The following is a 26,928-nucleotide window of genomic DNA, read 5'->3' as shown; positions in this document are numbered from 1 at the left end:
CTAGGCCTCTAGAAGGATGTGCCAGCGGCAGACCTGCTGTCCTCGGCTTTCCTTCATGTCCTGCCAATGGAGCTGCTCCTCCTCCCCACTGCTGTTCTGGCCAAGGGCGATCCAGCCCACCATCTCCTTACGCTTCATGCTGCGGCGGTTATAGATGGACACCATGAGCGTGACATCCGACAGCTGGAAGAGGGCCACCTGGAAGACGAAGGTCTCCTTGTAGACGGGGTTAGGCTGGCCCCGGCGCACTGACGTCTTGCACCGTGAGATCTCCTGGCCCATGGAGTTGAGCAGAGTCAGCCTGCCATACGTGTCTGGACAAGAGACGAGAGGGGGGTGAGGGTGTTAGAGCGTAATGAAGGGAGCAGGAAAAAAAGAATGGGAGGAGGGATATGTTATCAAGTGATGAGAAATTTTGGATGAGTCACGTCAAGCCAATCCAATTTTATTTGTATAGCCCAATATCACAAATTACAAATTTGCCTCAAGGGGCTTTACAGCAACATAACATCCTCTCCTTAGACCCTCGCATCGGATAAGGAACAACTCCCTAAGGTACATGCATAGGTGTTAGCTCTGTGGGCGCTGAGAAACTTGAGCACCTCAAACATTGAGTACCCCCATCCCTCAACCCCTGCCTCCAAAAAGTGAAATAAATAGCACATTGGTTAAGAACTGAGATGAGATTGGTTGTGTTACTGATCATCAAATAAAATAAACAAACACATGCTGTGTGATTTTAATTATGTGACTTTACTGAATATATTAAACCAAAGCAGGAGGCCACTAGTGGTTGATAAACATCAGACTGTCGGCTCTCGATAGTGTAACTTGTGGACACTGAACTTTCAAAACTGTCTTATACTTTTTGATAAGTAGGTATAAAAAAAAAGAAAAGAAAAACTTTGGACAAGTTAGTCTAGTTTTGGTGTGTAGAAGAGTTATCCTGCATGTCCATTTGTTTGTGTCCGAATCTTCCTACAGCAAAACAAATTCTCTTGCCCTTGCTCATCTGCGAGCAGCTGCTAGCTAGCTGCTAACCTGGGGGTCTGTTGATGGCAAGGTTGCGGAAGTGGCTCCCCTTAATGAGCTCCACAGACATGCGTCCCGTGGTGGCATTGTAGGAGAGGCCCACCAGGAGCTCCGGGACTCCGCCGTGCGTCAGAGACTGAGTGGAGGAGGCGCTGTCGCTCTGGGACACAGCAGAAAGGCTCAGCTGAGAGTCCACGGTCTTAGCAGGGAGAAGAGAGATTCGTCATGACTTGTGTATGAGTCTCATGTACTCTACTCCCTCTACCTGCAACTCTCTGCAGTGCGAGTGAAAGGGATAATAAATGTCACGTAAATATATGCTGGGTTGGTCTCTTGTAATATCGAGAGCCTGTAAGAACAGTTTCAGGTATGTTTGACCATTTATGAGAAACTTGAGTGATTTTGTACCGCTGTTCTTCCACCACTAGGAGGCGCCATGCTTTCTGCAGCATGCCTACGCGTAGGCTCAGTGGTGAGAAACTTCACCGGTGTCAATGTTCAATCCAGAGGGGACAAAACGCATAAGCCGAAATCAACATCCACAGACAAGATGGTGGAAAGTGGCTCGCAAGACGGCAAGTACAAATTAGACTACACGTCCTTTAGTAAAATGGCATCAGAAACAGTTGTTGTAATGGCCCGCAAGTCTTTACTGGTCATGTGTGATGTCAGAACATTTACACAAGCAAGCTGGGGGATTTATCTGAGGGTTAAAATAGTCTCAATGGCGGCATTCCTGAAACTGTTCACGATGAGGGAAGGCTTCTTAAAATGTGACTTTCGGAGACAGATATCCTAGTGGTATGAGCTCTTCATTTTCAACATTCACCAATTATCTTCCTAACTGTATTTTTGTCATGAATCTTCCTTTAACGCACAAAGAGCTGGTCACTCTTGGAGAATCTAAAATGCTTGTCAAGATACTTGAGGACAACACCATCAGCACCCGCCTCAACTGTATTTTTATCCTGTTTCTTAAAAGTGAGTCTTAGTCTCAAGGCGACTTCCTGATTAAATAGAGGTTTGAAATCACGAATGCTGAGATAGGTTCAGGTCGGTACATCTTCACCATCAAATTGTGGAAATATTTCGTCTCATCAGCTGTTACATTTATGACTAAATGAGAAAAAGTGACCATATTTATTTATTTATGTATATACTGTACTGTACATTGTATGCATACTGGTATGCTCTGTCATGTACATCTACCTCAAGCATGTATGTAAGTAACCTGCTAACATCTATTTCAACATCTCTGATATAGTCTCTGCACCATTGCACCCTATCACCTCTTATTTCGCCTGTATAAGTCAATCCTTGTGTACTATATATCTGAAGATTGTTGTGCTGTAGTGTTGTTATTCTATGTTAAGTACACTGAGAGAGCCACAAAAACGGAATCAAATTCTATGTATGGGCAAACCTACATGGCCAATAAACACGATTCTGATATTTCTGTCTTATACTGGATCACAACAGCTGTCATTGACCTGATTCTGGTTCCCTTTCCCTTTATGGCTTCAAGTAGAAAACAAGTGAAAAAACAACAGTTAACATGTCATCCCTTACAAATGACACAGTGACCCCCTGGCTTAATCTGTGATAATTAAAGCAGGAATTCTAACCTGCCCTTCTTATAATGGCGGGTGCTGCTCCTAGCTATGTGGCTGCCCACTGCTTCCAGTTGGTGTGTTGGGATGGGTTAAATGCAGAGGGTGAATTTCCCCACAGGGATTATCATTTCCCCAGGTTCTTAGCCCAGTCATAGGGGCAAAAATGAGATGCCTGCACATATTAAATTTTTTGAGACTCGGGGTGATTTGGTGTGAGTCTATGTGCATGGCAGGTGGGGTTATGCTTGTTGAAATTTGAGCAAAAGAGTCTGGCGGCAGACTTGGAGAGACCTCCAACTCCTCCCACCTCCTGGTTAAGTTTAGGTATGGGTTTGGTGTGGTTAAGATCAGGGTAACAATCTGGGTGGGTAGTCGTCTCATCTGGTGGGAGGAGTTGGAGGTGTTTGCCACCAGATCCCTTTCAATATGAAAGCAGTTAGGTGACACTTTCAGTATGTTGCCCTGTGCAATGTGCTATGACAAGATGCTATGGTTCACATTTTTGTTGTGTACAGGGAAAGAAGGCTTCCGCCTGAAATAATCAGACAATATTTCGGAAACCTTCATCTCATGGCGCATAACATGACATAACATGACATAATGGCAGTTGAACATGCCAGAAAAATTATGTAAATTCGCAAAAAATAAGTGGGCAAAGTTTAATCCTCCAGTAGGTAAAGATGTTTGAATGGGGGGGGGCAGACTGTTTCATTTCACCTGGATTAGTCCATTTGTCTGTATCTGATCTTCTACCCCAATATTTCAAAGCGCTAGCCAACATTCTCGAGGACAACGATTGCCAATCACATCTCAGTGTTTCTAGTTGTGGACAAGTCTCTCACCTTTAGGTTACTGCGAGGCTCGAGGACCAGCGTCGTCTCCATGGTGCCCCCATCTGGGTCCAGTCCACCCAGTCTCAGTAGCTTCTCTCCCATCATGCGCTCGCGAGACATCCTGCCGCCCAGGGCGTACAGCCGGAACCTGAGGGCTGACAAGGCCAGGTCCGATGGCTCCAGACGTGAGAAGCGGAAGGTCTCATTGAAGTGGGGAAACGAGCCTCTCTGGACCGAGGTCTTGTGCCGCTGCTTTTTAGCAGGGAGCAGGACCATATGGACCTGCCAGGAGTCCATTCCGCTGCGGGCCTTGTCGGGGATGTCCCGGGCAGCAATCACGGATACCTGGAGCTTTTCCAAATCGGGCCGGTACTCTAGGGAGAGGATCAGGTCACCGCATTTTGAGATGGGGGGTCGAGGGGAGGAGCGGACCGGTCGAGGTAGGGCATCCTCTGGGGGAGGCTGTTCTTGCTAGGAGAATGGAAAATATAGAGAACAAAAGTAAATTAATTTGCATATATGATTAATACAATAAGATAAAGACAGAAAGGGAAAAAGGGTAGCTTGTGCCAGGAAGGTTAAAAAAAATCTTATAAAAATATAATTAACTCGCTGGCCAATCATCACTGGCGAAAAGGGAGTGATGATTTGTTTAAGGCAACATTGTTGGTAGTCACTGTCTAGAACAAATTAAGATGACTTACATCACCGATAATTAACCAGCGTTCACTATCTGTGATGTGAATGGAAAGGCTATGGCCCAGGGGAACAAGGGTGAACAAACAGTTACCCTTCATCTGGACATTGATTAATTCCAGCCCATTCGTTCCTGGAGCGACCCATCATAATTGTCGTCCTTCACAGTGACATGAATGTACTGTATTTACTCACCACTCTAAAACCTAGGGATTTATCTTGGGTTTTCTAAAAGGCAGTCCGAGAGCACTTTAAACAATCCCCAACTGAACGAATAGGGAAAGGTTCCTTGTACAGCCTTCTCGTAATCAGGGAGACGGTCCCACATAAACACACAACTGAAGGTTCAGATCCCCAAAACAGACAGTGGTGCTTAACAACCACAGACATGGAGCTCCTAACGACAAGGGTCCGCTATTATGTTTCCGCCAATATCTTTTGAAGTTGTGAAAATTTGTCTTTGCCACTATTTATATTGTAATAACTGATGGGTCTGTATAACACCTATAAGTAATATCAAACAAACTCTACGGTCTGACAGTACACGGAAGCGGGGCAGGCTAAGCTAACTGCTAGCCCATGCAGACCGGCAGTTCTGACAGTCATCCTGGCGTTCGCTCTCTTGGACAGTGAAATTTTATTTATTTTGGCTGTGTCCAGGGTGTCTCCCCGTCTGCCGCCCAGTGACTGCTGGGGTAGGCTCCAGCACCCCCACGACCCTGAGAGAAGGATAAGCAGGTTGGATAACGGATGGATGGATGTTGGATATATGTGTTCTTGTAGTTTGGATGCGTTTTTGTCTTTGTGTTACACTGCTGTGGGAAACTATATTTCGTTTCATTTCATGCGTGCAGGTGCATGGAATGAAATGACAAATAAATTTATAAGAAACCCCCTCGCCATTTTAAACGGATTTCAGCCATTTTCGAGTGTTGCCTCCGTCTTTGAGCAAGACACTGAAACCCACCCCCGCTCACCCATTACAAGTATCTCTGAGTAACAACGGCGGCTAAACAACTGATCTGTAACTCGGATTTGTTGGACCCCAACCATTCAGCCCTCGCCGTTCTTCGAAGAGCCTTGCACGGCGTTCTGTACATTTCCAACCTGAATAACTCTCCAAGGTTTCCCAAACGGCCTTTCATTTCGAAAGCCCATGAACTCCCCCTGCCCACCCCCACCTCCTTTACCACCTCATCGCCGGCATACAACCAAGCAGCCACTCGTACGGTCAGCAAACAAAACATCGATTGTAGCTCCGTGTTGACAGAGCGGGGCTGAGTGTTGGTGTCGCCATGGCGACCGCGGAGGAGATAAGATAATGACAGCTCAGTGGCTCCGGTCTATTGAAGGTGCGGATCAGAAGGTCGGCGTGCCAAGATTACACTCCCAGAGCGGTTCACCTGATTAGCAGGAACACAGAAACAAGCTGCCTCAAAAAAAAAAAAAAAAACAAAACACACGATCTGATCAGAAATTGGCGCTCTACAAAAGAAATTTCCCTCTTTCCTTCATCCTCCCTTCTTCTTATCCTTATCATCATTATAATTTTCAGCGGTTCCAGAAGGAGAGCTACTCATACTGGAACAGCAGTAGCAGTCATGTTTCCAGGGCTAGTTTTATGATGAACTACATACAGCACTGCTCCGACAGCACCGAGGAGACCCGCTGTCCCTCGCAGTTGTTGTAAGCGGTCATATTGTTGGTACTAGTATTATCACAGAATACAACAAGGCACCAAAAACTGAGTGATCCAGCCTGCTCCAGTCAACATCTTTTTCTGTGTGTGTGTGTGTGTGTGTGTGTGTGGGAGGCATTTAACGAACAGATTGCTCCCAATTTCTAACTGTGAGCTGGTGATTGAGAGGTTGTTAGATTCGATCCCTAAATATACACATAAAAGCAGACCCACACACACACACACACACACTCCTGAGCCTTGGGCAGCCCTGGAGATAGGCTAGATGCCCACAGCAATAGCCAGCACCACCTGCCCACTCACTCACACTCTTTCTCCCATTCTCTCTCTCTCTGTCTCTCTCTCTGTCTCTCTCTCTCTCCTTAACTGGGCACAAAATCAATCAGGACACATTAGCACTTAGACACACTAACACACTGACTGCACTCTGCTGGGCCATCTTCAAAAAAAAAACCCTCCCCACAACTACCGCATACAAAAACATCCTAATACATACATAATAATGCTAACACTGTCTGCAATCATGATCACCCTGTAACATTCAATACACACACACACACACACACAGTCTATACCATGTGGACGTGCATATGTATAGACAAACATGCACACACACTGCCTCTCTCTCTGTCTCCGTCTTTCTCTCCAGTTGTTGATTAATATTCATGACTCTCTGTTTGTTAGATGGTGGAGCGTGGGGACGGAGGGAGATATCTAGTATTTACACAGCGCTCCGGGGGCCTCAGAAAGCCATGGCTGACTCGCTCCATCCATAATCAAGTAGAAAGGAAAACACAGAGGAGTAAGAATGTGAAACTCTTACAAGACACTCTCCAGCTTGGCGACAACACACTACTTCAGATGAGCATGACGGGAAGCTGCAGGGTTACGGGTAAACTCACTGGCAGTCAAGGGAGGGGGGCGCCGTTGAACATTTACAAACTTAGAATCTTTGCGATTAGATTCTGTCATCTGCTTTGGGAAGAAACTCCCCCACCCGTCTGGGGAAGGCTTTTCCCTTTCTTTAGCAGGCACTACACCCACCTGATTTGAGCAGCTGCTCGCTAGATCATCCCTACCCTCCCAGCAAAGCAACTGCCCCCCCCCTTTTCTCCCCAATTGTATTTGTCCAATTACCCCACCCTTCTGAGCCACCCTCGTTGCTGCTCCACCCTGGCTGCAGACCACCATACGCCTCCTTCGATACATGCGGGGTCGCCAGCTGCTTTTCACCTGACAGTGAGGAGTTTCACCAGGGGGATGTAGCGTGTGGGAGGATCACGCTATTCCCCTCAGTCCCAACCCCCCCCCCCCCGAACAGGTGCCCCGACCGACCAGAGGAGGCGCTAGTGCAGCGACCAGGACACATACCCACATCCGGCTTCCGACCTGCAGACACATGGCCAATTGTGTTTGGAGGGATGCCCGATCAAGCTGGAGGTAACACGGGGGTTTGAACTGGCGATGCCTGTGTTGGTAGGCAACGGAATAGACCACCACATAACCCGGACGCCCCTACCTCCTTTCCCCTTAAGGAAAACAATTTTACTACACATAGGAATACCTTGAAAATGTAAATGTCTGTATTCAAAACACTAGAAAATGTACCCTGGTTTACACGGGTACGTTAGTTCACAACAGGTCTTGCCACTTTGGCGGTGACCCACACAGAACCATGCACACAGAACCACTTGGCTCTACAGCTCTACTGTCACACACTCACTGCTGTTGTGCCAGTGGTGCCCATTGGACAATTGTTGTCTGATCATCACTCGTTTGGACAAGATTCTACAGGAATAACACACACACACACACACACACACACACACACACACACACACACACACACACACCCACACACACACACACCAGTGTTCCTATGATAGAGAAATATATGTATATGTGAGCACATGGTGAGCACATGTGAAGTCCATTTTCTTTGCAGGGCCCCATTGAACAGAGCTGGTTTTGTGGCGCGGGGGTCCCGCCGGCTCTGTGTGGGGGTTCTTGACGTAGTCATGGATGGTCACAGATTCACTAAATATGACTTGAGCTCTCTTTACAATTTTATTACCGTGTCCATTTAAATTTGCTAAATGTTATACATTAGCTGTATGCATGCTACATTACCTCACTCTGTGTATAATCTATGATGTTATATTATGATTTTGTCACTTTTGTGTATTTTGTGCATTCAACAACTATTGCATGTCTGTCTGTCCTCTGAGAGAGATCCCTCCTCTGTTGGTCTCTTCCTGAGGCTTCTCCCATATATATTTTTTCTGATGGTTTCTCTTGTGCAGCTTTTCCTCATTCGGGTCAAGGGTCCGAGGATAGAGTGTGTCGTACATTGTTGTATATTGTATTGATTGTAGCTGGGATAGGCTCCAGCATCCCCGCGACCCTGAGAGCAGGATAAGCGGTTGGGATAATGGATGGATGGATGGATGTAAAGCCCTTCGGGACTACTTTGTGATTTTGGGCTATACAAAAAAACTTGACTCCTGACAAGATCCCACCTTCTCCTGAGTCAAGTTTCTAAGAACATGATTTTGATTGGCTGTTTATTCACCTTCTATGTACTGCTCCTTCTTGTACGTGCCGCCATCATCCCGACCCCAGACTTCACCGCCCACTAATAGAACATTTCTGGAGGAAAAACTACTGTTTCACACATTACCACCTGGGAGGTGCCCAGTACAACAACAGCCTCCTACTGCTGGCCACTGGGAGTTGCCCAGCATGACCACAACTGTCTGTCTGCCGCTGAGCAGCTCTGCCGGGGGACTAGATGTTTTTTTTTTCACCTTTTGCTATTAAGAAAGCCAATGTGAAAAAGTAAAACACACTACACTCAATTCCACGTGAAACATGAAACGCCAGTTCACCAAAAATGAAGACCAGCGTCAATTATTCCTATTCCTATACTAGATTGGATACTGGTCTTCCTATTGGATTTGACCTGTTCAATGTAAAAAATGTCCATGTTTGACTAAATTGACAGTGTTTTCATCCCTATCCTCGGTTGGAGGGGTTGAAGTAACCGTCTTGTGACTGAACTGTACTATTTGGCCTACACAACAGCTACATTCCAGAGCTTTGAGGCAAACTCTGAACCTCTGGTGGTTTACTTATCTATAGTGACTAAGAGTCACCATGGATAATATTTAACATGTTAGCATGTCATTACTCCATGCTGTAATCATGAAAATAAATCAACAAGCCATGCTGCAGTACCTCAGGGCTCCAGGCAGAGGAGCTGTCTGTGGGGTCGTGGTTATTGTAGCCTTGCTGGTCCACGGCCGTCTCCATCTCCAGGCTGCCGTCTGTGGCCTGGCAACTCATACTGGGGCTGGGGCTGGCTGCCGTGCCCACCGAGCCACCGGTCCCCATCGATCCCTCTCTTAGGGGCCCCTCCACGCCGTCGGGTGTGTCCAGAGAGTACGTGGAGACCCCCTCTCTCTCTTCAGCCCCGTAGGAAAGGGGGTCCTGTACGCCCTGTCTGCTTTGGGCATCCATGTCTGGTGGCAGAATAGTTTATGCATTAAAATACACTCTTCATTATATCACATCCCCAGCACAGAGATTTGATACTGACCAACAAGATGGTGAATGTGTGCCCACTTTCTGCAGGTGTAGTTAGGTTGGGTTTTAAGTGGTCTTCAAATCCGGTCTGCCCGCTTCCTCACACTACTTCCGTTGCCACATTAACGGCTAACCATAAACATGTGGTATGTTCACCTATATCCGCATTTGTTTGACTCCCTGCATCAAGATTACAAAGACTTCCTGTTTATCGTTCCATCACTCTCTATGATGGGCAGCTTCTCGTCCCACTTTCGACTAGCTGCTCGGAAAAGGTACGGATGAATTCGCTGCCTTATGTGGTCAATCGAGCTCTGTGATGGCCCATCGGCCTCCCCGCCTGCTGCCCAATGACTGCTGGGATAGGCTCCAGCATCCCCACGACCCTGAGAGCAGGAAGCAGGATAAGCAGTTTGGATAATGGATGGATGGACGTGGTCGATGAGTCATTCGAAGTAGTTCGTTTGTAGTGTGTAGCACACTTTATTGTATCAGCCGACACAAGGCACTAAGTATCGCAGCTTGATTAATTTACTGATCGAACTTTCACGTTAAAAACCACAGACACCCCATTTCATAAAGGCTTACTCCAAGGAGCCTGAACTGAAAACAGTTTAAATGTCAGTCTTTCGGGGCATCCGGGTAGCGTAGCGGTCTATTCTGTTGCCTACCAACACAGGGATCGCCGAATCAAATCCCCGTGTTACCTCCGGCTTGGTCGGGCGTCCCTATAGACACAATTGGCCGTGTCTGCGGGTGGAAAACCGGATGTGGGTATGTGTCCTAGTTGCTGCACTAGCGCCTCCTCTGGTCGGTAGAGGCGCCTGTTCGGGGGGGGGGGACTGGGGGTGAATAGGGTGATCTCTCATGCGCTATGTCCCCCTGGTGAAACTCCTCATTGTCAGGTGAAAAGAAGCGGCTGGCGTCTCCACATGTATCGGAGGAGGCATGTGGTAGTCTGCAGCCCTCCCCGGATCAGCAGAGGGGGTGGAGAAGCGACCGGGACGGCTCGGAAGAGTGGGGTAATTGGACGGGTACTATTGGGGGGAAAAGATGGGGGGGGGGCGGAGTCAGTCTTTACTGTAGGCAGAGTGAAACCTCTGATTAAAATAGTCATTCTTAAAAAAAACTCTTATACTCCCCAAGTGTCTTACAGTGAATGAAATAACAGTGAGATTGATCTCAGCCTCAGCTTGTACAGCACCTTCTGGAACCATCTCAAGGATTTTTCCCCCTCTTTTTTTCCCCAATTGTATCCGGCCAATTACCCCACAATTCCAAGCTGTCTTGGTCGCTGCCCCACCCCCTCTGCCGATCTGGGGAGGGCTGCAGGCTACCACATGCGTCCTCCGATACGTGTGGCGTCGCCAGCCACTTCTTTTCACCTGACAGTGAGGAGTTTCACCAGGGGGACGTAGCGCATGGGAGATCACGCTATTTCCCCCGGTTCCCCCTCCCCCCTGGACAGGCACCCCCGACCAACCAGAGGAGGCGCTAGTGCAGCGACCAGGACACATACCCACATCCGGCTTCCCACCCGCAGACATGGCCAATTGTGTCAGTAGGGACACCCGACCGAGCCGGATAACATAGGGATTCGAACCGACGAGCCCCATGTTGGTAGACAACGGAACAGACTGCTACACAACCCAGACACCCATCTCAAGGATGTTTGAACGTCCCCAGAATCCAGTGTGGCTGTGTGCGAGCAGCTGTTAATGTGTGTACATGTATGCACACCTGTGTGTGTATGTGTGTATTTGTGCCATTAATATCAACCAGCATTACAATTCCCTAACATCCTCTCAATCTTATGCAACCACTTGACTATTTCCAACCACAGGGCGTGTAGACATTAAAATGAGCATTTCAGAATGATGCCATGTGCCAGTGTGCTGTGGAGACTAAAATCACAGGGCACAATTAAAATCAGATCGAATAAACTGTATTAATCTACAGCTGCTAATCCCTGTAGGGGCATATCATAGACATGGTTCATCATTGCAGCCTTATGTCTGGCTGACATTTTCTCTTCTTAAAACTCCATTTGGCTTGTGAAAGAGTGTCAGTTAATCTTTACAATCCGCCAGCCGCTGTGGCCTTCGGAGCAAATGAGTTTGATTCCTGCCCTGGTTACGCACCCTTTTACCCTCTTTTGTATGGCAGACCTTTAGGCTGTTGTTCTGTCAACTCCCCTCCTGATCCCCATTAAATCCTTCTCAAGACAGCGGAGACTGTCAGAGTGCAAACCAGTTTTCTAATTAATCTAAAGCGCCAGGGAGAGGGGACCGCTATCTGTCCGCACACATCCGGCAACGGTGGTCCAATTATGCTTAGCCTGCCTGAGCTCTTTACGGCCCTCTAATCTGCGATAAAAATGTTATTTTGGGCCTTTTGGGCAAGTTAGGTCGGCTCAATTGCACTGAGTGGGATTACTGGAGGATCACGCTGGTGCTTCTGTGTTGTTTGTGCGGCGGACTTTGTGAATGTGGACACCTGCACTTGGGCAAATTCTATGCTGGGATTATACAACGTTAAGTGGATTTACTGGTGGGCTGTGCCTTTGTAGCTGCCCTCAATATCCCCTCCTCTTTGAGTGACACCAGTGACATGACACCGGTGGTTCTATACATGTATATAGTATATGGCACAACTGGAGTTGTCCTGGCACCATAAACCCCACTTAACCCCCCAAAATCTAACACTAGCAATAATTTTCTAGAATCTTTGTGTGTGTGTGTGTGTGTGTGTGTGTGTGTGTGTTTGTTCTTATTCAGTTATATTTGTGAGGATCAATTTGATTGTGTGCGTGTGTGTGTGTGTTCGTGTTCAGGTGTGAAGTGTGTGCGCTCACACCTTCACAGTCTGTGCTCCCCTCTTCTTGATCCGAGAGGAGGCGGGTGAATTTGTGCCGTCGGCCCGGTGCGGGCTGGGTCTGGAGCTGTGGGTCAGCGAGGTTCGAACCCGCGGCCAAACGGAAGCTCTGGGAGCGCGACACGGAGATCTCAAACTGCTTCAGGACCTCTTCCTCGCTGTCAGAGGAACTACTCACTTCGTCGTCGTCACCGTAACTGTTCACTGCGGGGGGGGGGGTCGTATATGCACACAACGGGTAGACAAACACACACACACACCCATGCAGACGGACAGAGGGAAACACAGGAGTTGACAAAAGGGAGCGTCTCGGAGCAATTCTACGAGAAGAAAGTAAGTTAGGGGGGCAAATAAAGGGAGAGCCGAAGTGAAGAAGGCGAGGGCAGGGGAGGAGAGAGGAGAGGAAAGTTTGATAAAATCTATGTGGCGCAGAGCCAGACAGACAGGAAGAAGTCAGGACTGAGGACCAAATATGTCAGCGTGTCTGGGAGAGAGTGTGTTATTGCTGTGTGAAGAGGGGCGAGGGTGTATAAAGCCCTCTCCACTCGCTCCGTTTCCTTTACAACTTTGAGACAGGGGTGCACAGCCGCTCCGCTCACTTCATAATTTGACCATAATTGGCCAGCAACAGCCGGGTGACGCAATCACAGGCGCTCTTGCCCCGCCTCTCCCACCAGCGCAGGTCTACCTGAGAGATTACCATGGTTACCCCCCCCCCCCAGCGGGATGACTCTGAAGTGAGTGGGCGAGTGGCGATTGATTGTTTCACCATTGACACGCACCTGTTTCGTGTTTCACCGGGGAGTCAGGCAGGGATGCGGTTCAGTAAAACGCTCACACACACGCTCTGATTTAGCTCCAGCGTACACATGCACGCCTGTGCGGCCGTGTGCATAAACAGGAACGCACTCACACCTGACTTGGACTGACACACAAATAAGCACAGACGTGCACACGCATGCTTGTGAACCAACACTTGTAGATCCAGACAAAATGAAAGAGAAGTGATCCAGGGCTCCCATTAGTCTGCCGTGCTGTTAGCCAAGTTGACTCTGACATGTCTGACTCTCCTCGCTCTCGCCAGGCTGCAGTGTTAGAATCTGTTATTTGGTTATGATGCTCGAATCCACAAACAAAGCCTGGCAGCAACACATGCCGGTCCTCTGTGCCCGCCAAGTACCCAGGTGCTCTGTTTTGTACATGTTGCAGGGACAGAATCTGTATCGTAATGAAGGTTCTGTCAAGCGGCATCGGTGGCTTGGAAAATGTCCATTGACCATACGGAGACACACCACCACCCCGACTCCCCAAACACTCCGCTGAGGCAAATAAACACTAGACCGAGGCTCTACCGGCCACACATGAACATGCCGACCAGAATCAGACATAAGCAAAGGCCCTGCACACAGCCATCAGCTGACCACATCAGCCTCAAAGCATAATGACAGGCCAGTAGCTATCCATCTATCTATCTAGCTATCCATCTATCTATCTAGCTATCCATCTATCTATCTATCTATCTATCTATCTATCTATCTATCTATCTATCTATCTATCTATCTATCTATCTATCTATCTATCTATCTATCTATCTATCTATCTATCTATCTATCCATCCAGCCATATCTATCTATCTATCTATCTATCTCTCTATCTATCCATCCATCCATCCATCCATCCATCCATCCATCCATCCACCCATCCAGCCAGCCAGCCATATCTATCTATCTATCTATCTATCTATCTATCTATCTATCTATCTATCTATCTATCTATCTATCTATCTATCTATCTATCTATCTATCTATCTATCTATCTATCTATCTATCTATCTATCTATCTATCTATCTATCTATCTATCTATCTATCTATCTATCTATCTATATCTATCTATCCATCCATCCAGCTATCCAGCCATCCCTATCTATCTATCTATCTATCTATCTATCTATCTATCTGAATGAGTGAATGAATACTGAGCTATGGAAACAGTTCTTGAGAGACGTGTGTGTGTGTGTGTGTGTGTGTGTGTGTGTGTGTGTGTGTGTGTGTGTGTGTGTTGAAGGACCAAAAGCCCTTTGGGTATCCATGCAGCAGCAGCAGCTCACTGTACCACATTCTGACAGCTTCTCTTCCCTCAGAGTCCAATGTTCAAATAAAGAGACAAAGGAAGGAAGAAATAACCTATTTTTTCAAGTGCACAAAAGAGTGAAAGCAAGAGCAAGAGCACGATAGAGAGAGAGAGAGAGAGAGAGAGAGAGAGAGAGAGAGAGAGAGAGAGAGAGAGAGAGAGAGAATGAAAGCTGCTCATTCAAACCCTGACATGAGTGACATGAATGCTTTCAACCTCGAGTTACCGTGACTTCCACACACTCTCATAACTTTATTATTCAGTTGCAGCTTGAGTGTGTATGTGTGTCTGTGTGCCAGTGCATATGTGCACCGTGGGCTCAGTTGAGCTGCACAACAGGGACAACTCAGAAACATGTTATGAGTAAGTGTGTGCGTGTATTTGTGTGTAGGTGTATGTCTATGTGGGCACGAGTGCAAACAAGTCAATTGCTCCAGTCAACTCTCTCTCTCTCTCTCTCTCTCTCTCTCTCTCTCTCTCTCTCTCTCTCTCTCTCTCTCTCTCTCTCTCTCTCTCTCTCTCTCTCTCTCTCTCTCAGCCATCACTCACACTGCACCAAACTCGCTCATCTGCTTCTATGCCTGTCAATGCCCCCCCCCCTTTCAAAGAGTGTTTACCCTTGCTCAATACACAAGCATGCGGGTGAGGCAAGGCGGAGTCACTTGGCTTCCCATCGGTGACAGCAACAGCGTTGAAGGCTGGTCAGTAAACCGACAATGTACAAACTGAGACGTAGCCCCAAAATGTATAGGACAGGAAGCCATCAGGCAACATATTACCCTCCCAATACTTTTCAAATACATGTTATTTTAAACATGTACTCTGTGTGTGTGGGTGTGTGTGTGTGACCAGGGAGAGCATGACAACATGACAGTGGTAGAACACAGAATGTGTAGGATGCCAGTTGGTCTTTGGCCCTCATCGGTACCTGCTTGGCTGTTACTGATTCATTCTCCATCCTCTCTAAACCCAGTCCACGGTTACGGGGGAGGGGGCAGATATGACACTAGCAAGAATATGATGAAAGGTAGAAAGAGAGAAGACAGGGCAACAAAATCCAACAATGGACACACATGCGCAAATTATCATGCAGGTTAGAGTCCCTAGTTGACCTGACACACGTGTGTGTTTGGACTGGAGGAGGAAACTGTAGTGTAAGCAGGAAACACACATGGGAAGAACAGGATGGATTATAGAAACTGATTTGTGGTCAAACACATCCCCAGTCGATAGTCAATTAGTTTAGCACATCTTTTTTTTTTGGATCCCCCCCCTTTTCGCCCCTATTGTACTTGGCCAATTACCCTACTCTCCTGAGCCGTCCCGGTCGCTGCTCCACCCCCTCTGCCTATCCGGGGAGGGCTGCAGATTACCATATGCCTCCTCCCATACACGTGGAGTCCCCAGCCGCTTCTTTTCACCTGACAGTGAGGAGTTTCACCAGGGGGACGTAGCGCATGGAAGGATCACACCATTCCCCCCAGTTCCCCCCTCCCCCCCGAATAGGTGCCCTGACTGACCAGAGGAGGCGCTAGTGCAGCAACCAGGGCACATACCCACATCCGGCCTCCCACCCGCAGACACGGCCAGTTGTGTCTGTAGGGATGCTCGACCAAGCTGGAGGTAACACGGGGATTTGAACCAGCGATCCCCGTGTTGGCAGACAATGGAATAGACCGCCATGCTACCTGGACGCCCCAGTTAAGCACATCTTTGTCTCTGTGAGACGCTCGTGCAGGTCACACTTGATGTGAAACAAGACAAACTTAAATATAATAAGTATCAGCTGTAAAGTAAGTGAACATGAGAGGAAGAACAGGTCTACTATATGTAAATATTGATTAAAAAACTACGTATATGTAAAAGTTATCACTCTCATCCCATTTTCTCTGCCTCTACCAATCAATCAATCAATCAATCTATCTATCTATCTATCTATCTATCTATCTATCTATCTATCTATCTATCTATCTATCTATCTATCTATCTATCTATCTATCTATCTATCTAAATACATGTTATAAACAAAATTCGACAATTCTTTTTTTTAAATGTGCATGCAAACAAAACGACTAGCGCCTGTCATCTGTAGACCTGACGGTTTCTTTGAGGCTTAAGGTCACAGTGACGCAAAAAAAAGGAAGAAAAAGTCTCCTGAGACTCTTGTTTTTTTTTAAATTGTAAAAACGTTTAAAATGCTCTACCTTACACCAGACCCCTCCATGATACTCCTGGAGTACAGATTAGCGGCCGTGGCGAGGCTTCGGCTGACAATGGCCCCAGCAGGATGTGTTGTTTGCTCAGGGAGCCAACTGGAAATACCAGAGGTTCAGCAACGCCTCTCCCGCCCGGCAACAGGTGAGTTAACCTGGATATCCCCCGGAGCGAACCGGGAGTGGCTCGCCCATTGTTTAACAAGTGGGATTGGAGAAGAGGGTCTGCGGTCAATGGTAAAGTGGAAATGAAGCCTTCCTCTCTCACTTTCTGACCCCCCCCCACCCCTGGTCTGAAATCGATATATTTTGGTGTCGACATTTACCGCCGTAGATCTTTTTTCATCCACAGGAGGTTCCCTTTTAAGCGCAGTACAGTTTCACACATTTACTCCTGGGAGAGCCTCACTACACGGAGAAGCTCCGCTGAACCAGAAGTGGCTTTAAGTGCCTTACAACAAGTGCCTTGTTCAAGTAGTCCGCAGTCATAGGTTGGGGGTTTTTTTTCTCTCCTGGTGTTCTTGCCCTGAGCCGAGTATCTGCAGTGTTTTACAAGCAGGATAGGAGGGCGTGCCATAGTATTGGATTCAGTCATTAGGACGACGACGCTTTTACAAATGAAAGTCAAGTTCTCTGGATTTCTCCGTCTTCCTCCCATCTCTATACACATCTCTCCTCGATGTGTCTTGTTTCATTTCATTTCACTTCAGTATGGATTCCCGCCGAGCTCAATGGTAGTAACAGTGAGTTTTGGTCACCCCCCCCCCCAATTTTCTCTCTTTATCCCTTCCAAAAACTACAGAGCAAACAAATTGTCCAGCTTCCCTCCATCTCCCATCGCTCTCTCGCTTTCCCTCTCTTCCATTTCTCCATCGTCAATCTCGCCCATCTTAGGTGATTTTACGTTTAGAGTCCCTCCCACTGGAGGCGGCACAGTGGCACAGTGGTTAGCGCTGTCGCCTCACAGCAAGAAGGTCCTGGGTTCGAACCCCAGGGTTGTCAAAACCTTGGGGGGGTCGTCCCAGGTCGTCCTGTGTGTGGAGTTTGCTTGTTCTCCCCGTGTCTGTGGTGGGTTTTCTCCGGGTGCACCGGTTTCCCCCACCATCAAAAAGATACACATGTTAGGGTCAGTACTCCTGTCTGTGTCCCTGACCGAGGCATGACAAGACCAACTGGAGTTGGTCCCCGGGTGCTGCACGCGGCTGCCCACTGCTCCTAGCTAGACAGCTAGGATGAGTTAAGTGCAGAGCATAATTTTTTAAAATATCTCAAAAAAAATTGTCATCGGTTTTCCTTCCACCTTCTCCTACAACCGCATTTTCGCTCCACTCTAATTTCTCATTCTCTCTTTGCAACCTTTCCACCCTATCTCCCCCCTTGTTCCTCAGTCCTTCCCTCCCACCATGTTTGTGGTCCATTCAACACCGTCCAACCAGAGCTCCCACGGGCTAAGCTCTCACAGCTGTTTGTGCCTGAACCAAACCGTCCATGAGTCACACGCGCTTCCCGGCAGAAAGGAGGCATGCAAAGTTAGGTCAGCACACATCAGCTGCAACGACCCTCAGCACTGCTGCACCACGACTTACATGTGTGCAAAACCCATCTCTCCACTTATTATACATAAGTAACTGGCACCTCCAAGGGCTCAACAACCCCCCCCCCCCCCCCAAACACACCACACAGGAGGTTAAACAGCTGGCTTCCTGGTGCAGATACTAACGTCCCCCCCCCAACTGAATAAAGGTGGCAGTGACACTCATCAACATGCTGTCCCCCACCCACCCCCTGGCACAGGCACACACACACATAATACTCCAGCAGCCACCTTGACTCACTCACTCTCTCTCTCTTTCAACACCTTGAGCACTTCACCAGCTCCCACAGCAGACAAGGCATCAATATCCTGGTGTGTGAAAACCCATTGGCAACTGCTTAGCTGGCTCCATATGCTTTGCATTTGTTGCTGTGAACGTGCTTATGCAATAGCTGTTCATATCATTTGTACAAAAAAAATCTATTTAAGCCCCCAGCACTGTGGTGTAGCGGTGTGAATGTCACCTTGATTGCTGCTGCAGACACGTTTGTATGAGTCACTGTGTAAGTCTTTATTATGCAATCATTATGCAATTATTATGCGTTGCATTATTATGCATATGTATGTGCCGCACAACCACGGGCGTCCCCTACAGACACAATTGGCCGTGTCTGCGGGTGGGGAGCCGGATGTGGGTATGCGCCCTGGTCATTGCGCTAGCGCCTCCTCTGGCCAGTCAGGGCGCCTGTTCGGGGGGGAGAGGGGGGGAATAACATGATCCTCTCATGCGCTGCATCCCCCCCTGGCAAAACTCCTCACTGTCAGGTGAAAAGAAGCAGCTGGTGACTCCACATGTATCGGAGGAGGCATGTGGTAGTCTGCAGCCCTCCCCGGATAAGTAGACGGGGGGTGGAGCAGCGACCAGGACGGCTCGGAAGAGTGGGGTAATTGGCCAAGTACAATTGGGGAGAAAAAGGGGGATAAGAAAAAAATCCTTGTATGTGTAAAAGCACACTTGGCCAATAAAGTCCGATTCCGAATTAGGATACAAGGCGAGTGTAGGACAGATTGTGGTTCAGTACAGCAGTTTTTATCCCCCAAAGCTAAGTGGAAAACTATGTTGAACTTCAAGACCTTCACATGTACATTATGGATTGGTGCCTTGAAAAAAGCCCCCATCGATACTCTACTTTCCACTCCGCTGGCCCATGAGAATATATATTTGCCACCCCCCTTAACTTTTTCCCCCATACACCCCCCCCCCCCGCCACGCCCCACCTTATAAAACTGCATACAGCTTGCTGTATGCCAGAATCACAGTTAAAAGCATACAAGAATTTTATGATAATTGTCTTTCCATCATTGGCATTTCCTCTGGGAACAACCCTGGATCTTCTCATGAGAAATACTCCCCCTCAGCACTATAAATACATCTACATGGACTGCAACAGCCACTCACAGCACTTTACAATTAATTAATGGCTCACATGCACCTCACACACACTCATACACCGATGGAGGTGTCACCATGCAAGGTAACAACCAGCTCAATTGGTAGCTGTTGGGGGTTAGCTGTCTTGCTCAGGGACACCTCCACATTTTGCCAGGAGGAGCCGAGGAGCGAACCGGCAACCCTGCAAGTTACCAGATGACCTGCTCTACCTCCTGAGCTACTGCTGTCCCACCTCTGTGTATATACATTTACTTTGGATTGAACAGTACTTCTTATCATGTACTCCATATCGTGTACTCTCCCAGTACCACAGACAACACCAGTTCACTCTCACATAACAGTGCCAACACTGACTGAGGATACCAACCCCGAGAGGACATCCGACCACATCCTAATGTTAGCCCACAGAAAGCAGATGTCTGAGGAGGAGGAGAGCACTCAGTTGGGGCCATTTTCACTGAAATAGCAGTCAGGGAGGCAGTGGGCAATAAAACAAGCAGGCAAACCAGAGCAAAAAGGCTGTTTAAGAAGAAAGGAAACCCAGAGAGGTTCCTCTTCCAAATAAAAATGTCTGCAAAGTGCAAATGGGCTACTAGAAAAAGCGCAGAAAATCCCTCCCTCATCATCATCATCATCATCGGAAGAAGAAGGGTACTTCTGCATCAAAGCTCTCCCAACCAGTCAGCCAACAGAGACGTGGGTTGAGTGTGTGTGAAGCACCAACAGCTTAAACTCCAGGTCTCAGTGTATACGTACTCTGAAGATGAGCTGTAGAAAGCTTATCAGCTTTTACAACTGTTTTCAATTTTAGTCCTCTGGATATTGAATACTTGGAAGTCAGATTAGTTTAGTTATTCTATACATAAGAATGATAAGAAATCATTTATAGCCCATCCATTATCCAAGCCGCTTATCCCAGTTGGGGTTGCGGGGATGCTGGAGCCTATCCCAGCAGTCATTGGGTGGCAGGTGGGGAGACACCCTGGATGGACAGGCCGCCAGACCATCACAGGGACCACACACACACACACATTCACACCTAGGGGCAATTTAGTACATGACCTACAGGTCTTTGGACTGTGGGGAGGAAACCCACGCAGACACGGGGAGAACATGCAAACTCCACACAGAGGACGACCCGGGACGGCCCCCAAGGTTGGACAACCCCAGGGCTTCGAACCCAGGACCTTATTATTATTATTATTATTATTATCATTCACAAATAATTTGGTGTGGAATGTGAGCGTTCAGGGTGAGATGGTTGGGTCGCTGTCTGATGAGAAATGCAGTGCGACACCCCTGTCCCACACAGCAGGACAAACTTATCCTCCGATGGGACAAGACATCTGCAGAGCTCGCTCTCGACGCTGTCATTTGTTATTCCATAGTCGAAAAAAACAGAGATCAAAAAGGATACACGACATTTATTGTGCTTCCCATTAACAACACGTGATTGTGATTGTGACTGGGAATGACACAGAGGGGGTAAATGTTGTGCCAACATGCCCCCAGTCCCCCCCTGAATAACACACGTTAGCGTCCTCATAACAGAGCAACACAGTTAAGTTATATTGACAGCTTACGTGGGCTGTGAAAATTGACCTTCATTTGTGGGAGAATTGCATTAGCGCCAGTCTCACCTGTCTGCCGTTTCCCTCTCTTCACTGCCTCCTTTCCTTCACGTCCTGCTGATCTAATTCTGGTTTCACTGCTTTGGATGGGGGAACGAGTTTTCTAAATATGTTTACTAAATAATACTATAATATGTTTGCTAATAAATGAGTTTACTAAATAATATGAAAAGAGGGGAGGATGAGGAGTTGGAAGTTGTGGCAGTTGCAGATATTAGCAAGAATCCAGCTATTTTGTGCCAGAATCTAAAAAATAAATAAATAAAACTGATAATAGTAATAAGTCATAATAAAAATAACCACAAATGTTATATGTTAACATTGAGCTGATAACATTTGAAACAGTGACTACTATTAATAACAACTATAAACCATGACAGCTTTCAGGGCCTCTTGCTAGTTTTAGACCCCCCCCCCCCCACCACCCACCCACCACCACCACCCTCCCTTATGAACACCCCAGGCTGTGTCCATTAACCCAATCCCCTACCCCCCTTCCACTCACCGAGCCCCTGGCGGACCCCGGCCCTGCCCTTCCTCCTCCGGCCGTGCTGCTCCAGACAGGGCAGTCCACCGACGCGTGAGAAACACAGCTTCTTGTTGATGAAGAGGAAGAGGACAGCCAGTGCAACGACGAAGACGCCCACCGCAGACAGGAAGCCGATGGCCTCTGGGGTGACTGGCAGGGAGAGGGAGAGGGGACACACAATGACACACTGATCAGACCACACGAACAGGCAGCCTGCACACACACACACACACACACACACACACACAAACACACACGTGCACGCACACGCACCATGCACCCACAGAGAGCACGCATGGTACAAGTGATAAACACAGACACAATGAGTGACACTTTAGTATTCGTAGTATGCACTGTTACTATTCAAATTGTTGATATGTATATATAAATCATTCTACCAATACCTATATACACACACAGCTCTATGCTGATATACATTGCATCATCACCTAACACCGATTACGAGGTTCTTCTTCTCCACCATGTATGCCGGTCTGTGCTGTTAAACTCCGGGAGCTGTCAATATGTCTCCCCCCTGATGCCACCAAGGCAAATTTTCCAAAATGTATTGAGCTTGGTGTTTACAGTAACTGTTGTACCTTACTCCAGTGTCACAAACCACCTGATTGGGCTAAAGACCGGAAACGCTGCGTCCACACAGCCAACCATAACATATCTGTACTGCTGTCTCAGGGCCTTCTGCAGTCAGCAGACAGTCAGCTGGAGCGTCAACGCTGTCGGCATGACAGCCATGTCCTCATGCTAGTAACCGATTGGCTGGCAATGGAAAACGTTACGCAGCAGTTGAGGTGCAGCCTGCGTTTCCCATCCAAAAAGAAAAAAGAAAAAAAGGGGGCATCCGGGTAGTGTGGCGGTCTATTCCACTGCCTACCAACATGGGGATCCTACAGACACAATTGGCCGTGTCTGCGGGTAGGAAGCCGGATGTGGGTATGTGTCCTGGTTGCTGCATTAGTGCCTCCTGTGGTCGGTCGGGGTGCCTGTTCGGGGGGGGGGGGGGACTGGGAGGAATAATGTGATCCTCCCACGCGCTACATCCCCCCTGGCGAAACTCCTCACTGTCAGGTGAAAAGCAGCGGCTGGTGACTCCACGTGCATCGCAGGAAGCATGTGGTAGTCTGCAGCCCTTCCCGGATCGGCAGAGTGGGTGGAGCAGCGATCCGGACGGCTCGGAAGAGTGGGGTAAAATTGACAATTGGGGAGAAAAAGGGGGGGAAACCCCCCCCAAAAAAACATCTTCTTCCAGTTGCTTTCTTTGTCAAGTTGATTGTGTCGTGAACGCACGACGTAAATAAACGTTAATTACATCCACATGTTGCTCCAAGTCTACCAGGTGAATGTCTTAACTAACTGGCAGAGCAGAAAGCTAGGATTAGGCTCCTGGTGGTACCCGGGGACTGGCTTGGGAAACACTGATTTAACACATCGGGGAACAAGTAGCACATCTCTCTGTGGTTTTAAGACGTCAACACATTTGCTTTCGATTCAGTACACAGACGGGCATAGACCCATGTCAATATGTTACGCTGGGCTGTGTGGGTCTGCAACTTCCTCTTTGAAGCAAACAAAAGCCACCAGCAGGCTGCAGGCTGCAGCAACCCACCGTGTAATTCCCATCTAACAGTCAGGGATTCAGCGCCGTGATCAAGAGGCTTTAGAAAAGTTTTCTTGACAGGGAGTGTGTGTCAATGCATGATACTACATTTGAAAGCATAAAGCCTGGCTTGGACAGATCACGAGGCCTCCGACCCATCTACATGCAGGAAGCTTTGCTGCCATCGCTCATTTACCGCCGGCAATGGGAGAAGGGAGCGGCCGAAGAGATCACAAAGAATTGCAGAGAGGAAGAATATGTCATGGGCTCGCACAGAACCAGCCATGCCGCGGTCTCAAGATCCAGCGTAGAAAATGGATCATCAGAGCCAACCTGATGATCACTCATGAGACTGCAGGTTATGCAACTCCAGAGAGAAGAACCACATCACATAACAACCCTCCACCCACTGCTGCTCCCAGACAAGGCCAGCAATATCAAGCTAAACACCACGATGGGCACAAGGACTGGCGTCCTGCTGAAGCCCATGCATCGTAATCCTGCCCTTTTTTGGGCATGTTATGAGGGCAGAGACTACGAGGGGGATGAGACAAGGCAGAGGACCTCTGAGGAAGAACGGAGAGAGACAGAGAGAAAGAGAGAGAGCAAAGAAAGAGAAGGAAGAAAGAGTCCAAGGGAGAGGGAAAATGTGGGATACAAACGCAACAGGGAGTGAAAAGAACAACAATATAGGTACAGAGACAAAGAACAGACGAGGCAGGAAGGAGAAGATGGGGAGAGGAAGGGAGTAACAAGAGTGAGAGAGTAAGAAGGAAAAAGGAGATGGAGGGAGTGTGTGTGTGTGTGTGTGTGAGATGGTGAGATAGAGATAGAGAGAGAGAGAGAGAGAGAGAGAGAGAGAGAGAGAGAGAGAGAGAGAGAGGAGATCGGGCGAGCTACTCCAGTCTCAACAAGCTGACGAGGCCTCCTCCAAACACACAAACAGAGACGCACAGCGGGGCCGTGTTTTACCGTTTCCACGGCAACCCCTCTGAGTGGCGACGAATCAATGAAAAGCAAATGAAGACGAGTCCACGCCTGCAGAGACCGCTGTCATAACCGGCAACGGAGCCGGCACCAAACCTGCGAGCCGCGTAGGTGTGCGCGCGTTCTGGGGCAAATCTGCATATTTAAGCAGCAGCCTCTATACATGCCTGTCTAAATGTGTATGCGCGTGCGCGCGCGTGCAGGTGTGTGTCAGGGAGTAGGTGCAAGAGGAACAGAGATTGAGAGCATATTAAACCAATCTTTCACTAACACACATATATATAAAAAAATTAACCCTAATGTCTATGCCATGAGGAACGTATGTGTGTGTGTGTGTGTGTGTGTGTGTGTGTGTGTGTGTGTGTGTGTGTGTGTATGTGTGTGCTTCAACGTGCATTGCAACAAAACTAGTAAGCAACTCCCTTCGGCCGCTGTTGTCAGACGTGGCGCTGCGGCAGTGCCGTTTGTGTCCTTAAACCACATTCGGCACGGGTGATATTTCATTCCCGTGTAAATAATCTGATTCCCCGAACGCAAATAAAAGGATTCTAAAACGTGCGCCTGCGTGGTCGGCATCGTCACACGTGTCAGATGAGATCATTTAAAATAACCGTTCCCCCCTTTATCCGCCATCGAGGGTGGAGCGCGTGCGGGATCTGTTTTCCGGTCTGCGCTTTCAGCAGCTGGTTCCCCCTAATGAACACACACCTTCAAACAGACGGGGCGGAACCCGATGCCGCGATCATCTGGTTGGAGTAAAAGCCTGCATATCCCGGTTCCTCCACGACACGCTGGCTGGAGACCGTTTACGTACGGAGAAAACGTGAAGGTGTGGGTGTATGTTGGAAACCGTCGCACATTCGCGCGGGTTTTCTTTTCCCTCGACGGGCCACGTTACGTTTTACTTCCGGACGGCGCACATGTCATAACTGTACACCAGATAAGGTGAGAGGAGGAAAAAAGAGACAGCAGGCAAGACAAGAAAGAGAAAAATGGGGCGTCCGGGTGGCGTGGGGGTCTATTCCGTTGCCTACCAACACGGGGATCCCCGGTTCAAATCCCTGTGTTACCTCCGGCTTGGTTGGGCGTCCCTTACAGACATAACTGGCTGTGTCTGCGGGTGGGGGCCGGATGTGGGTATGTGTCCTGGTCGCTGCACTAGCGCCTCCTCTGGTCGGTCGGGGCACCTGTTCGAGGGGGAAGTGGGGGGGAATAGCGTGTCCCCCTGGCGAAACTCCTCACTGTCAGGTGAAAAGGAGCGGCTGGCGACTCCACATGTATCGGAGGAGGCATGTGGTAGTCTGCAGCCGGCCCCGGATCGGCAGAAGGGGCGGTGCAGGGACCGGGACGGCTCGGAAGAGTGGGGTAATTGGCCAAGTACAATTGGGGAGAAAACGGGGGGGGGGGTTGATGAATAAGTAGAAACAAGGAGAGAAGAGAGAAAGGAAAGTGAGGGAAATAATAGGAGACAGGGGAGGTGAGGTGAGGGACGAGCAAGGGAGAAGAGAATAGAGTGACCAAATATCACTCCATCACCATGAGGAAAAAAAAAAACACGACGAATAATGGAGGCTATGTAAGAGACGTCAGATTCAAAGAACATCTGGTGACGGTAGATGTTTTATTTCTTTTTTTTTTAAATGGTTCGATATCTGACGAGGAGGGGGAGAGTCTCTCGCCTCGAGCCCTTCTGTGAACCAGGATTCCCCCTCTCAGCTGCCGAGGGACAGAGGGCCCTGTGTTTGACACTCTGAGGCTCCCTCTGTCTGCCTACAGATGGACAGGAAGTGGCCCTGGTTCAACGTCTGGTCTCACACCTGCTTCTCCGACAGAGACCTTAGCGGGGTGACTGGCTTCCAACACGCCTGCGCGCGCGCTCGCGCACACAGAAATAATGCAAATCATCCAACGTCAGCTCAGTAGTGTAGAAGAGGCGCGCACACACTAACTGACCTTGCAACTTGCTTAGAAAGGCAGAAGGCATTTCGCATTTCTCTTGTTCAACTAAAAAAAAAAAAAAAAAACACTACGAAGCCCTGCACCATTTCCACAGGATCCTCTCTCTCTCTCATTAGTGAGCGGAGCCCTTTCTCGCTCCCAGTCACTTTAATCTGCGACGCTCATCAAAGCGCTCTCCGCTCTCCTCAACGCAGGGGTAGAAAGTCAACAGCTGCATCGTAATGAAGGATAATGCTTTAATGGTCACACGTGCGCCGGTTCACAAGCCAGCGCCTGCATGCAAATGCAGCAGCGCTCACGCATGCCAATGCTAATACTCACTCACACATACGTTACACATGCGGGCAGGCAATTATGCAGACACACGTGCGCGCGCGCGCACACACACACACACAAATTCCTCACATACATACATGTACACATGCAACTGTTTACACACAGAACATAGACTTACACACACACACAAACACACACACAGGCAGGCAGCCAAGGACACACACAAACGCACATTCACACACAGGGACGCATGCAGACACGCCCTACA

General features: G+C 48.4%; 1 protein-coding gene across 1 annotated transcript; it reads right to left on the bottom strand.

Moving 5' to 3' along the window:
- syt16 (synaptotagmin XVI) lies at positions 1-26,409 on the bottom strand. The gene is made up of 7 exons (XM_056295428.1): positions 26,379-26,409; positions 21,800-22,036; positions 12,315-12,536; positions 9,111-9,394; positions 3,488-3,949; positions 1,042-1,231; positions 1-314 (listed from the first exon to the last, which is right to left on the bottom strand). The coding sequence occupies exons 1-7, from the start codon at positions 26,407-26,409 to the stop codon at positions 1-3; spliced, it is 1,740 nt and encodes a 579-aa protein (XP_056151403.1).
- Positions 26,410-26,928: the final 519 nt, after the last annotated feature.

The sequence above is a fragment of the Lampris incognitus genome, chromosome 16 (assembly GCF_029633865.1).
Source record: "Lampris incognitus isolate fLamInc1 chromosome 16, fLamInc1.hap2, whole genome shotgun sequence".
Lineage (NCBI taxonomy): Eukaryota > Metazoa > Chordata > Actinopteri > Lampriformes > Lampridae > Lampris > Lampris incognitus.
Note: the sequence above shows the minus strand (reverse complement) of the source record. Positions and strands in the feature narration are given on the sequence as shown.

Bases quoted from the DNA above. Each gene is read 5' to 3' on its own strand.
- syt16 (XM_056295428.1), bottom strand. From the start codon at position 26,409: ATGCCTTCTGCCTTTCTAAGCAAGTTGCAAG. The intron at 3,950-9,110 runs GTACTGCAGCAT...CCATTCTCCTAG, and splicing joins CCTCTGCCTGGAGCCCTGAG to CAAGAACAGCCTCCCCCAGA. The intron at 1,232-3,487 runs GTGAGAGACTTG...CTCCCTGCTAAG, and splicing joins AGCCTCGCAGTAACCTAAAG to ACCGTGGACTCTCAGCTGAG.